At 41.9% G+C, this 13,905-nt stretch overlaps 1 protein-coding gene across 1 annotated transcript; it reads left to right on the forward strand.

Moving 5' to 3' along the window:
• Window positions 1–8,792: 8,792 nt before the first annotated feature.
• Window positions 8,793–9,452, forward strand: LOC308298604 (uncharacterized protein; the record flags this gene model as incomplete). Its single annotated transcript, XM_080742247.1, has 1 exon — window positions 8,793–9,452. The coding sequence occupies one exon, from the start codon at window positions 8,793–8,795 to the stop codon at window positions 9,450–9,452; it is 660 nt and encodes a 219-aa protein (XP_080598373.1).
• Between the last annotated feature and the right edge of the window lie 4,453 nt (window positions 9,453–13,905).

The raw sequence follows: 13,905 nt of genomic DNA on the forward strand, positions 1-13,905 counted from the left end.
TTAAACACCCACACTGACCACTTGAATGAATGCTGCGGGACATGGGCTGAGCCACGCGCCTTTATAGACTCCACCACCCTACAGACTATAGTCCATCGGATAAGGATAAGGGATGTGCGTAAGCGTCAGAGGGACGCTGGGAGGCTTGCCAAAAGCAGCAGAGTGGCTGCGCCATGCAGGCTAGTGAGTATAGTGACTCACTAAATACCCAAACAAAAATCTCTCTCGCGTCCCGACACGCAACTCTAGTAGCCCACACACACAGCTACAGTCAGGACACAGCAGGGTAGGCGGCGGCTTAGCCGTAGGAGGCTAATCTAAAGTGAGTGTAGCCTACTCACTGTCCCTTTGTCCTCTGAAATGAATCATGTAGTCTAATAGTCTACGTGGGAAGTGTACATTTATGGTCACAAATTACAATCACAAACCTACGATATAAATTCTAGTAACCGAATCAGGTACTGATTTCTTTCTGGGTATAGAGCATATTATGTGGGCCAGGATTTCTTATTTTATTGATTTACACAGTGCCACATTCAAACAATAACATAACACAACACTTTTTGTATGAATTGAGTACAAAGGGACCCCTAACAAAGCCTAACGGCGTTCTTGTGCTTATCTAGTTGACCTTAAGTTGTATCAGTGAACTGTAGGCTACTGTCCTGTACTTTTCCTATGCAAACTTCTAATAAAGTATTCAATCAATCAATCAATCAATCAATCAATCAATCAATCAAGAACCGCACAAATAAAAACAACACAACATTTCCCGACCGTACACCAGCAAAGCTGGGAAATGTAGACTTCCTGGGCTCGGACGGTAAGTAGGCCTAAGACAAGAATCTAGCCAGGCTAGTTACAGACACTATTACACAATACACAACAATCCCAATTCCCACATGTTTTATCTAACACAAACACACTCCCAGACTTTCCCAGAATGTATTTTACTCACACTGAAGGTGTGCCAAACCAAATCTCTCTCTCTCTCTCTCTCTCTCTCTCTCTCTCTCTCTCTCTTCTCTCTCTCTCTCTCCCTCTCTCTCTCGCTCTCACCCTCTCTCTCTCTCTCTCTCTCTCTCTCTCTCTCTCTCTCTCTCCACACATAATGTCTTTCGTGTCATTCATTTATTAACCTTAAAAGTGTATTCAGTGATAATGAAAGTGGCCGGGGGTCATCTTGTCCCTTACTGGCCTTACAGCAGGAAATGTTTAGTTTTTTTATAGATTTTTTTACACTATTATAGCCTAATGTTCTCGTTTTGATCATTAGACCAAATCACTGAATATCGGTAGGCCTACGTCTCCAGCTTCAGGATATACTGATTTACTACGAGACTGTGGCATTTTATGAGTTCAGTTAGTAGTTTACAATGTAGGCATTCAGCAGACGTTCTTATAATTCAGAGCGACTGTGGTTCTCAAAACTTTTATTTTGACCATCATAACTAAACATCATAACATAACTACGGCCATACTCTACCCTGATTGGTCGAGGACTGGCTGGCCACCTCTGAAAACGTACACATTATATTTTTATTTGAATGAAATACAATCACTGAATACACCTTTAATTATGCTAACTCCTCTCCAAGAACACTAGTTAGAATCAAATAAAGATTCAGCATGGCTTTACGTGGAAAACAGGTTCTCAATACTTTCTCACTCATAAAACTTCAGTTATTATTAGGCTATAGTGATCAGGATTAGGATAATAACAGACCACAGGTAGGATGGGAGTAAAGTAATCTATAATCTAATACAGGTCATCTGATTGTGCCCATTCAAACTATGGTCCAACAGAAGGAGTGTTTATGATTATGTGACATGACCTTTATCTGATTGACTCAGTAGGCTATACATTGAATTACTCTCATCTGCGTAAGCACTACTGATACTCTTGACGCCATGACAATCAACTACTTTCTGTTTTTGTCCGTGTCTCATATCTTCTGGTCACATCATGTCCAATACGGTATTCTCTTTGTGTATAATACACTTAAGAACTTGTTGTGCGATACTGCCATCTCCACGCACACGACTCAACTGAAACATCACTCACCACCCTTAGAGGGAGACTGATGGGTTTTTGATTAATTCCCATGTATTAATTCCTTTAGAAAGTTATCCTTTCCCAGAAGAGTAAAACCACAGTCAGTCAGAGTCAAAGAATATCCCATAATGATTAAAGATTACTCCCACACAATAAAGGAGGCCACACACCAGGGTACGTCCGTTTTTCTGTTAGTTGTATTGAAAGAATAGTACAGAGTTCAACGTACAGTACAGCAATTCACCCATAGTGCCTTCTGCCCATACAAAACATAATTTCACAGATATATGGAGTTACAGAATGCATTCCATTTACACTGGCAGCCAAATCCAAATCTGTGTCACATCCAGATTGGAATATGATTTGTTTAAATAAGTCTAAATGCAGACAGGTCACATGCATCTGATCTGATTCATATCTGATTTCTAAAGATGTGTCTCAGTCTGAACGCAGTAACCTGATCTAACCACACATGTGACATATCAAACTGTCCAAAACATCACTTGAAGCGCGACCCAAGCGCCACTGATGTCATTACAGAGCATGATGATTGCATTTTGATTCACGAGAGCTCAAGGGGTGTAATGAAAATAAAACAATAGTTCAACATCGGTTTTACACTACAGAAGAAATGTCGAGAAGCATTCAGTGGACACATGGAGAAATTCATGTGTCTCCTAGCACTGAGGGGGATACCTCAGTACATGAGAAATGTACAGGAAAAAGCAAGGCAATCTCATCAAGCATATCTCATGGCATGGCAGAAAATGGTTTCACCAGGTCCCATCTGCAATGTCAATGCAATTTTTAAGTACACTTAAAGAGAGACATCATTACGCCTACGTCGTTACCACGGTAACCAAAGCAGATACGTCGATGCAGGGCGGCTTTGGGATGACGTTGTTAAAATCAGTCTGAACACATAGATCCGATCTGGTCACTTGCAGATGCAGTGTGAACAGTCAGGCCGGATTTAGGCTCGATTTGGGCTGGATTTGACTGCAGTCTAAATCCAGCCATAACGGAGTACGGACCACACGGTTGGTCGACCGAAATCACAACAAGGAGAAAAAGTGTATTTTATTAAAAAACAAAAACATCATTCTTCAGAAACTGATTTTAACTGGGAAACATATCTGGGCTGTGCCTTACAGACTATAAAACAGTTTACTAAACCCCATGTTAGGGATTCTGTCAGGGCCCAGCCGCTGGAGCAAGGTATTTGGCCTCCGGTATCTGGAGTATTGCTCTTATAGTATGGCTTGGCTTCCCACTACTTTTTGAGCGGTGGTCACACTGTCTCCTATACGTGGCCGTGTGTGTATGAGTGTCAGTCTGTATGTCTGCATGCAATCTGGCTAGCCATCGTCAGAGAAAAGTCGCTCGGTCGCTCTTTCCCCTTGACTGGAGCTCAGTTTTAACTCGAGCTCAGTTCGGCTGTTCTTGAGAGACTAGTCTGTATGTAGCCTGAGTACCGCTGAGTGACCAGAGAGGTGCTGTTTAGCTAGCCTAGCTGAGCTAGACATCCCAGCCATGTTAAAACAAGGTAGGGATGGGATAGATAGATACTGCAGTTAGTTAGCTAGCTGCATTAGTATCTAGGCTGGTTATACCAGGCTACTGTTTAGCAGCCTTGAAATGTACACACACACTCTCACACACTCTCACACTCTCTCTCTCTCTCTCACACACACACACACACACAGACACACGCACGCACGCACGCACGCACGCACGCATGCATGCACCACCTCTCACTTCAAACTTGAGTTTGATTTTAAAAGTTAGGATGGATGAAATATAGTGGACAAGTTCTCCTGGGGATCAATAAAGAACGACTTCAATTATCTAAATTGAGATAAATGACTCAGCTGTAGGTAAGAGTAGTGTAGCGTATGAATTGTAAGATAACTGTGAAGGGCTTGGTACTTGTAGGAGCAAAACGATGACTAAAGAAAGCTTGGAGTTTAAGTACTTATTTATTTCCGGTGCTTTACAGAAACAAAATTAAGCATGGATATAGGTATAATCATAAAGTAAATATTGCTACATGGAAAGTCCCGATTACGGCCCGGTCCCAGGTTATTGAAGAGAGGGGCAAGATGGTACAAGCCAGAGCAGATGTAACATGCTGTCATGGCAGAGGCTCCTGTGTGAGGAAATGAGGATGGCTGATCTATCCGGGGTCCTCCCTATGATCCCCAGGTTCTATGTTCTCCACTTCCCCCCAAAAAAGGTTCTATGTACCCCAGGTTCTATGTTTCCCACCCACCCCACCCAAAAAAAGGTATATGTTCCCAACTCCAATGCATGAAATGGTGTGACATCTGGGCACTAAGAACATGTGGGCAATTCTATTTTAGGTGTTGTCCAGGTGCCCACATGTCCCTAGTGCCAAGATGTTTCCACCCCTAAGTGCCCACACGTCCAAATGCCCACCTGTTCCTACCCCTAGTGCCCAGATGTCCAGGTGCCAATTCATCCAGATGCCCAGTCATTGCGACCGTAGGTCGCATTTACTATCAAACCCTGCACAAAGTGTAAGTCAGTCTGTCTGTCACACCTCACACGTCACACTATTGCCCTGCTCATATCTCCGCAACCGTTGCCCCGATCCATGCCAAATTTTGCACACACGCTCCTTGCCTGCCAAACTACAACCTCCAAGGACCCCCGGAGCTCCAGGGACCCCCAGGTCCCTGGGGGACCCCCAGATGTAAAAAATGACCAAATGTGCTAAACTGACCAAATGACCACCCCAACGGGGCTGCTCACGGGGAATTCCCGGGGACCACCGACTCCTGGTGCTCCAGAACGGATGCAAAAGTGGTGGTGCCCCCAGTGGAGGACCCCCTACACTGCAGCTCACATAAAATGCCGTAACTCCGGCTAGGAGCGACCGGGACAGCCGGGGCCGGTACCTATTCGTCCGCCTTGGCGGCGCGGAGACCCCACCCCTCATTTCTCACATGGCCCTCTTCTAGCGCCACCATTAGGCCGATTCTTGCAAAACACATTTTTGGACACTGCTCCTACAATTTTTGCCCTAAAATCACACAAATCGGTACACAGTATGTCTACACTCATCCCATCAACATGAATCTCTCCCATATAGCGCCACCTCCAGGCCGATTTTTAAAAACACATTTTTGGACACTGCTCCTACAGATTTTGCCCTAAAATCACGAAAATCACTACACAGTATGTCTACACTCATGTCATCAACATGGATCAGGAAGATTTTGGCAAAAAATTATTTTGCCCTATTTGTGGAGCTAAGTGACCTACGGTCGCTTATCTCCCGATTAGGGAGTCTTACTGGTAATAAAAGTATGTCCCTAGTGCCCTCCTGTCCCACTAGTATTCGTAATTTCTGTTTTATTAGTTGTTATTAATAATTAGAAATGAATGTTTCCTGCATTTTTGGATGAGTGGGGAACATGGAACCTTTTTTAAGTTGAGCGGGGAACATAGAACCTTTTTGTGGGGGTAAGTGGGGAACACAGAACCTGGGGGACATGGGACCTTTTTGGGTAAGCGGGGAACATAGAACCTTTTTTGTGGGGGAAATGGGGAACATAGAACCTGGGGAACATAGGTACGGTCCCAATTATCCTATGCCAATTGGGTCAATGGCACAAGGTGTGTCTTCACACCAAGTCCAGAATCTAATTAGTTAGACTCAGGCCAGGTGTGACTGCTTAAATAAGTCACTAGTCTCCACCCACACCACACATTTTGAGGCATTTGGAAGCAAAACAACCCAGAACAGAAGTCACTGGAAGCAATCAAATTACCTTTGGCGAGTTTGGAGTTGGATTTGGAGTTAGAGTTGGATCGGTGGGAATGATCAGTAGGCTGTCCCAAAGAGATGTTTTTTTGTGCCGAAAAGGCCAAAGTCCAAGGTCAAGGTCAAAATTGAGAACATGTCATGGTCAAGAACAGATGATTTTCATGAAAGTTGGTGGGAATTACCACAGGCTGGGTTAAATTGATGACATTTTGTAAAAAAAAAAAAAGAAGAAAGAAATAAAGTCACAGTCACCACCAATAAGGTAAGAGATGTTTGTGTGGGCAGTTTTTCTTTTCTTTTTCTTTGTACTTTGTTCCCAGCATGCACTTCCATGTGCTAGCATGTGAACAGTCTGTTGCTTGCCTGTTGGGAAGTCCACTGCTAGACTAACAATGATGGTGTTTTTAAGCAAAGTTTTATCTGAACCTGTGTACCGGTATTAACAGTACAGGTAGTACAGTACAAAAGCCCCAGGGGCTTGTTTCCATTGTGGTCCTTTGACATGTACTTTTGTACACTATTTTTTTTAAATAGTCAAGTTTACTCAACTGTTTCAAATTCGCTTTGTGCCATTTTGAATGTAAAACCAGATTAGACACAAACAGCTGCGATGAAGGGTGTTCAAACGTGCACAATGTTTGTCTTAGGTGCATGTCTTTGTTACCTGCACATTACCAGGGGGTTAATTACGGCTCAGGAAACTCAGGGCTCTCGGGGGGGACAGACAGAGAGATATAAGGATGTCTAGGGATGGGCGTAAGTCAAAACAAGAGAAGGCAGAATCGTATACCAGCAAGCTGGCGCACATAATTTGAGAATATTAAGAAAGAAAGTTAGAAGTCTATGCACAGGGGAAAGGAGAGGTTTTGGTTGGGACATTTGTGTTGAGGTGAGAGATGAGTGTGGGTAACCGGGTCAACTAGTGACAACACCAAGAGTGGATATCAAAATGTGAAGAAGAGCTGCATGACAGGTAGGCCTACTGTAAGTGTTTCTGTTCTTGGTACAGTACATATAGTGATGGTGGGCTGCTAGTAGTGTCTGTGTTTGTCTTTTCTGCATAGCTGGCCTACATAGATATGAAGTTGTTATGGGTTGTTTGCCTGTGCTGCTGTTGTCAGCTTATTGCACAAAAGGTATGCATTTGGAACTAGTTCAAACACTCATTGTTTGATGTAAAATAATGTTAACCCAACATCTAATGTCAATCAATCTTTATTTCAGACTATTAGGTCAAGGTCAGTGTGTGAATTGGCATGTAGAAATGTTTTTGCAAGTAAGGGGGAATGAGTTAGAATGTCTGCTCATATGAGTAAATACAAGACTCTAGTCACTAAGCAACCGTTCCCAGGCGTGATTGAAGGTTGCTTAGTATTGTCCCATGTGAATGAACGGTGGAGAATTAACAACTTAACCCTCCTTTTATGTAGAAATGTACTAAGAAACTTTTATACCTCAAGTTTATAATAATAATAATAATAATCTCCTGTCAGGGATATTCATCTTCAGGTACTTTACGTTTTTGGCTACCTAAAATAGCCCTATAGCCTAAATCCTACCCCTTGTTCATGGTGTAGCTTTGCAGAGTAAGCCAATACTGGGCTATTTCATGTCACAGATCCCCAAATTGAATTGAGTTACCTCCATTTCAAATGATTCTGTCTGAGGGTCCCTAAATGGAAAGATACTATAAAATGTATTGTAATTCTGTTAAATGTAACTATCCTCGCCCCCCTGCCACTGGCAAGCTTACAGTAGTTACATTTAACTATAGCCGGGGAACCCCTGGAACCCCTTCGTCACATCAATTTCAAAATACAATATTGTCTGCAGTTTCTTCTGGTCTGTCAGTGCATCAATACACAAAAAGTTGTTTACTAATCTGCTATTTCCAACATCCACTTATCTGACTTATAATCACTTATAATGGCTTATAATGCACCCGTGGGACATGTAGAGTCCAGGGTATACAGTAGTCTAGTAGTTTGTAATCATTAGCCATGTTCCAAATGTCATATTTGAAGGGCATACATTTGTTTTGTCTGCACGTGCCTGCAGATATTGGAGAAACTGGAGCAAGGCCAACAAGTTTAGACTCTAAATTGAACTCCCAAACACACACTTTAATACACTTCTTTTTATCGCAGCAAAAGCTTTGGAATTCCCACCAAACTCAGCGGTGTGCTTTTTCATGAGCATGGGTTATGACATTTTAACTGGCGCTCAGCAAGAAATACCTGAAATGAAACCAAATGCAATCGAGAAATAGGGAGGCACGCATGTTTTTCACACACACACGCACGCACGCACGCACGCACGCACGCACGCACGCACGCACGCACGCACGCACGCACGCACGCACGCACGCACACACACACACACACACACACACACACACACACACACACACACACACACACACACACACACACACACACACACACACACACACACACACACACACACACACGCACGCACTCAAACAACAAACACATTACCATGAAACAGTAATCACTTCCATCCACAGCTTCTTTTCCTTTGTTTTCATACCTTCATTTCCTGGACGTGCATTAGAGTCCTACTGCCTAATACGAACTGCACTGACCCCCACTGCATTGGCCGGGGGCAAGCTTAGAATCCTGGCTGGATGAATGGTTAAATGGTTGAATGCTATGACTCATTGGCCTTGGAATCTCATCATAAACTGGGAAGAAACCATGGCAGTACCTCCAAATTAGTAGACTCTGGCATTTTAGTGCACGTCTAGCTAGGCTCCTGGGGAGCTCCTCTGACATTATAGCCTAAGTTAGTTGACCTTTATGTTTTTGTCTTCACAGCTTGTACCATACACAGCGACTGCAAGGCATTCATTAATCCTCCAGAAGGGTTTGTTCTCACGTCTCCAAATTCCTATTCTCTCTCTCTCCCACCAAATTCTTCACCATGACTGAGCCACGTGCCCCAGCATCACATCAGCAGGGGGAGCCAGCTGCTGGTAGGGGAGACTCAGGGGAACCTAGTGTGGAGGTGGAATGTCCCATCTGCTACCAGGAGTACAACCAATACAATAAATGTCCCCGGATGCTGGAGTGCCTCCACGTCTTCTGCACGGAGTGCCTCCTGAGGATCCAGCTATGTCCCCGTGAGCCCCCGGATGCATCCCACAGCAGCCCACCGTCCATCCCGTGCCCCCTCTGCCGCCACATCACCCCGCTGGAGAGCGGGGACGCCCTCTCCCTGCCTTGCAACTCCCACATGCTGGCCCACCTGCCGCCGGTGTCCTACCGCCTGCCCGTGTCGATGACGGCTCGCCTGGCTACGGTCACCCAAAGGGTGGTGCTCTCCCTGGAGGCCTCTGACACGGACACTCACTTCATCGTGCTGCCCACTGTCAGCCTGCGCGTGCAGCAGATGCACCCTGAGGTGCTCCACCGCGGCACGGCTCCCACGGGCCTGGTGGGGGAGGTGGAGGCTATCCAGCAGCACAGGAGGACCCTGGTCTGTGTGCAGCTGCTGGCAGTGTTGTTCTGGGTGCTGTTTGTGATCATATGTGTGATTGGAGTGGTATTTGGGCCTCATTTCTTCAAGAGGAGAGGGGTGTAGAGGCGATGATGAAGAAAAACTGAGATATGGATGACATTTCAGGGCAGTGAAAAATAGCCTTCCTCTCCTGCTTAATGTTGGTGGTACTTTACCAGGGAAGGAAGGTCAGGGGGTCACAGTGGCACATAGGCTACTAACCAGGAATACCTCACGTTTGTATGTACTTTTCATAAATAGTCTTCTGTAGTTTGTAAATTGTGTCTGTCATGAGGGGCCTACATGATTATCATAGTGAAGAAAGATTATTTGAAAGATTTCCATCTCATTACTTACATATTTATGTGTGTGTTTTTTTTGGACATTAATTTGTATGGATTGCATTCGGTTTGTGTTGTTTAAATGGAAATAATCTATTCATTCAGTAGTATACAGTCACCTTACAGTACTGTAAGGGCCCAGTAATGTAGGGTGACTGCATGCTAAGGGTTGATGTTCTTTTGTGTATAAAGTATGCAAATCTTAATACTAATAATACATTTCTGTTGCTACTCGTTCATATTGTTGTTCCATGTTATAGTCACTGTCTGCCTGGAGTTCATAGGTTCTTAACTTCACCAACATTCGATTATTTTCTTCTTAGTTTTTGCCTTGAGAGACTTAAGTGCCGTTTCCATGGGCACAAACTATAAAGATAACTATAACACTGACATCCACTTGACTTATGATTAATGTAAAATGCTTCTGTTAAATGCATTGTACTAATAATGATTTGAAAACTACCGTATATTTGTTATAGTTCTAGTGCTCAGTGTGAACTCTTAATTCGGTTGTAACTGTCTAGAGTAGTCTCTGTAGTAGTGTAGCCTACCATAGACTGTGGTCAGTAGACTGACAGAGAGCTCCCTCTAGTGGTATAGTTGTAAATGTATACATTTTCTAGAGAATTAATGAATGCTAAAACAACTGTCCTCCTTGTTTCATGACATTGAGATTGAACCTGTGTTTTTGCCTTCCTTGTAATCCCTGATAATGTCATTAGTTTATCTGGTCAAACTGTACTACCGTGAAGGAAATGTTGTTATAGTAATTCAATAAAGCCATATCCTTGTGTAATAAACATTGCACAAGTGCTGTTCCAAATGTGCACAGTGAGACAAGTCAAAGACATCACACATGTACTTATAATCATCATAATGATAATAAAAACCCTCAGCATGCATGTTTCTGTTCCTGTTCATTTGTGTCTTAACAGATCAATTTTAGCTCAATCAATCAATCAATCAATCAATCAGTGTTTGGGACGTTGGATCTACTAGATCTCCAGTAGAGGAACCAAATGGAGTGTAGGCTACAACTCAAATCAATTTGCTTCCAGTTCCATTATATGAAAACAATTTGATTTGGTTCCATTTGTTGGCCACAATGCGTTTAATTAGTGTGGTTGCCCTACCCACACTAAAGTAGGCCTACTTGTCTGACTTTCTTTATTCCAATGATCTAACATCTTCCAGCTTTCCAGATAAACTGTTCAGTTTTGCTGGCACGCACTTTGGCCATATGTCAAATCGACCGGCTTCATCGAATCATATGTGCTTGCATTTTGCTAAGAGATGGCCTACGTTATATTATATATAGCCTAGTTTAATTTTATATTAAATTATCAGTGAATTAATTTTCTCCATTGACTTGAATGGGAAAATGAAAAAATTTAACTTTTCCAAAATATGGAGATGACTGACATCAGATGTCTGACGTCATAGACCACATGACTAACACAGTATGTCCATATATGGGCATTCCAAGGTATGGCTTGATATTGATTGATGACATCGGGTATTTCCATATATGGGCATAAAAGGGACAAGGACTGGCCAGTCTCTAGGCTAGAGATCTCCATATATGGCCATTTCATAATTTGCATTAGGGTCAGTGACGTGACGCCCCAAAAAATGTGTTTTTAAAAAAACTTTAAATTGCAGGCATAAAAGTTATTTACTTTTGTTCTACTCACTCTCAACCTTATGGAAATACATTTTGTTTTTAGATATTTTATTGGAATCAGACTTTATTCAGCAGTTTGTTGTACTTGTGCCTAAAATCGTCATATGGTGTGACATGAAAATAATTGTTCATAAAATGAAAATGGAGTACATCTTTCTTAAGTTACTCACTTTATCAAAGTCCTTTATCATAACTAACCAGTGATCCACTATAGTTTTTTGAAAATTAATTATATCTGTATATTTTTTTCATAATCGACACTCTGTGTGAGGCCCATGTTCATGATCTTACAACATATTTTAAATGTATTCTCTCAAAACTTTCTCTAAAATTACACAAATATTTGTGACTCTTCCTGATAATATTCTCTATGTAATCCATAAACATTTTTTTGGTTTAATCATTAATAAAGGTATGATTTCTCACTATTTGGAATGTCACACCAAATGATTTAGTGTCACACCGTATGATCATATCTTCATGTGTCAAAGCAAACTGTGTTTTAACCTACCTATTAGTGAGTACTGAACTTTACTGATTGATTAAACAATTACCCAGGATAACATGGCCTTAATATTTCTGAACAGGATATTATTGTAGGGCTTTAACATGGGATAAGAAAGAATTGTAGTAGTAGATGGATGATGAGGATGTGCACAGGAATGCTACGCACACCTAAGTCTTCTGCCGGCCCACGGCAGAAGGATCCTAAAGGGACAATAAGGCGCATAGCCACACTTGGAGCCAAGGCATTGAAGGCAACATTTTATTAACACCAATTAGTGGAAACAGAACTCAGCATTCAGGTAAATTGCTTTTTTCCGAAGTCTCCTGAACTTGAACACAGCATTTTGTGTTGAACAAATGTAATTAGGAATCATGACATTACACCACATCTCCACTAGCTAAAGAGTGCTGGGTTGCGCAACTCTGAAAATAGCTGATCTACAAGCTCTCGCAGCACAACGTCTAGTTTTGTCTCGGGTCCTACCTTAACACTGTCCACTGTCCAGTCCAGTGAGTGAAAGTACAAAAGTATTAGATCAGATTAGATTATACATTTAGACTGTATTGTACATCAGCCAGTCGTATTTGGTGAGGGTAGCAAACCGGCTGCCTTGTTGCGGTTCTGCTATGCCACAGACAACCTCCTGCTCTTCGTAGAAAAGGCAGTCTCGCCCCTTTGGCTCCTCTCTCCTTGCTGGGTCATTGTTTAGTTTCTCCCTGTACTTTCTCGTTCTCTCAGCACTTGTCATTTTCCAGCTGACAAAAGAAAATGGAATGTATAGTTTAAGACAAAGAGAAAATATTGTTTAGATTGAAACAATATGTTAAGGTTTCTGTGAAGGGGTTTCTGCTCTGTCTGATGAATTTGAAGTATCACTGAATGAAGCTAAATTACATGTTATGTAAAAATGTTTAAAACAAATGTTTAAATGTACAAAAGAAACATGGAACTTTGTTATTTGTTGTTATATCTGTAGTTAAATACAGTATAAATCATATGGTGTGACAGTCAAGTCATATGGTGTGACAAGCAGACATGTCACACCATATGATTAAGTGTCACACCATATTACTGTTTTCTCCATTTAGGTTTACCTTGAGGCTACTATGTACACATTAGCATGCTAACAGCATGCTAGCTATAACAAAGCAGCCTAGATCTACATGGAAATATGACCAAAACTTCAAATAACTTAAGCTTTTTTTAAAGAAAAGGTGTCACACCAAAAGACATCCAGAATGGTGAGTTTGTCAACGTTTCAACAAGATGGCATTTCATGAAAATGTTAAAATCATAACTCACCTCAGACACCTGTCTTGCAGTTGTGCTGGGAGTGCTGAATAGCCTTACAGAAGAAGGACCTCTCTAGCCAATAGGTGTCCAAATAATTGCCTGTTTAATTTTTCCAAACTAGTGTCACACCAAATGATTTTGGGTTGGGGGACAAAATGTTTTTGATCAGAAATGACTGAAAACATTATGCTTTGACTTTGAAAAGATATAGGCTCAAAATAGACATTTTTTTTGCCTAAATTCATTTTCAAATGATTTTTAGCAATTCTTTTTCTTAGTTTTATTCAAGTTCCCACTTTGAGAAACAAGGTCAGGACAGTCACACCATATGAGTTTTGCCATGTTTGGTTGAAGATTCTGAAGAAATGAGGAATTAAATGTTTTAATCTTGAGTAAGTTAACATAAAGCTTAATGTCCTGCACAATATTCAGAAGGTTTTTGACAAATATATTTTTTATTTATACATGTTTGACACCGAGGACAGCGAAAACGTTACGTCACGTCACCCACCCATTAATGTATTGGTTAATTTACATTTCCCCCAACCCCCATTGACTTGAATGGGGGAAAATGCAAAGATGGAATTAATTTGCGGGTGTGACTCGCGTCACTGCAACCACACACTTTGCAATTTCCCAGTATTTGCATCTTTCTAGTCAATAAAGTCATTAATATTACTACCGCAAAAACTTAAGTGTGCCGCGAAATTG

This window comes from Nannobrachium achirus, assembly GCF_963921795.1.
Source record: "Nannobrachium achirus genome assembly, chromosome: 14".
NCBI lineage: Eukaryota > Metazoa > Chordata > Actinopteri > Myctophiformes > Myctophidae > Nannobrachium > Nannobrachium achirus.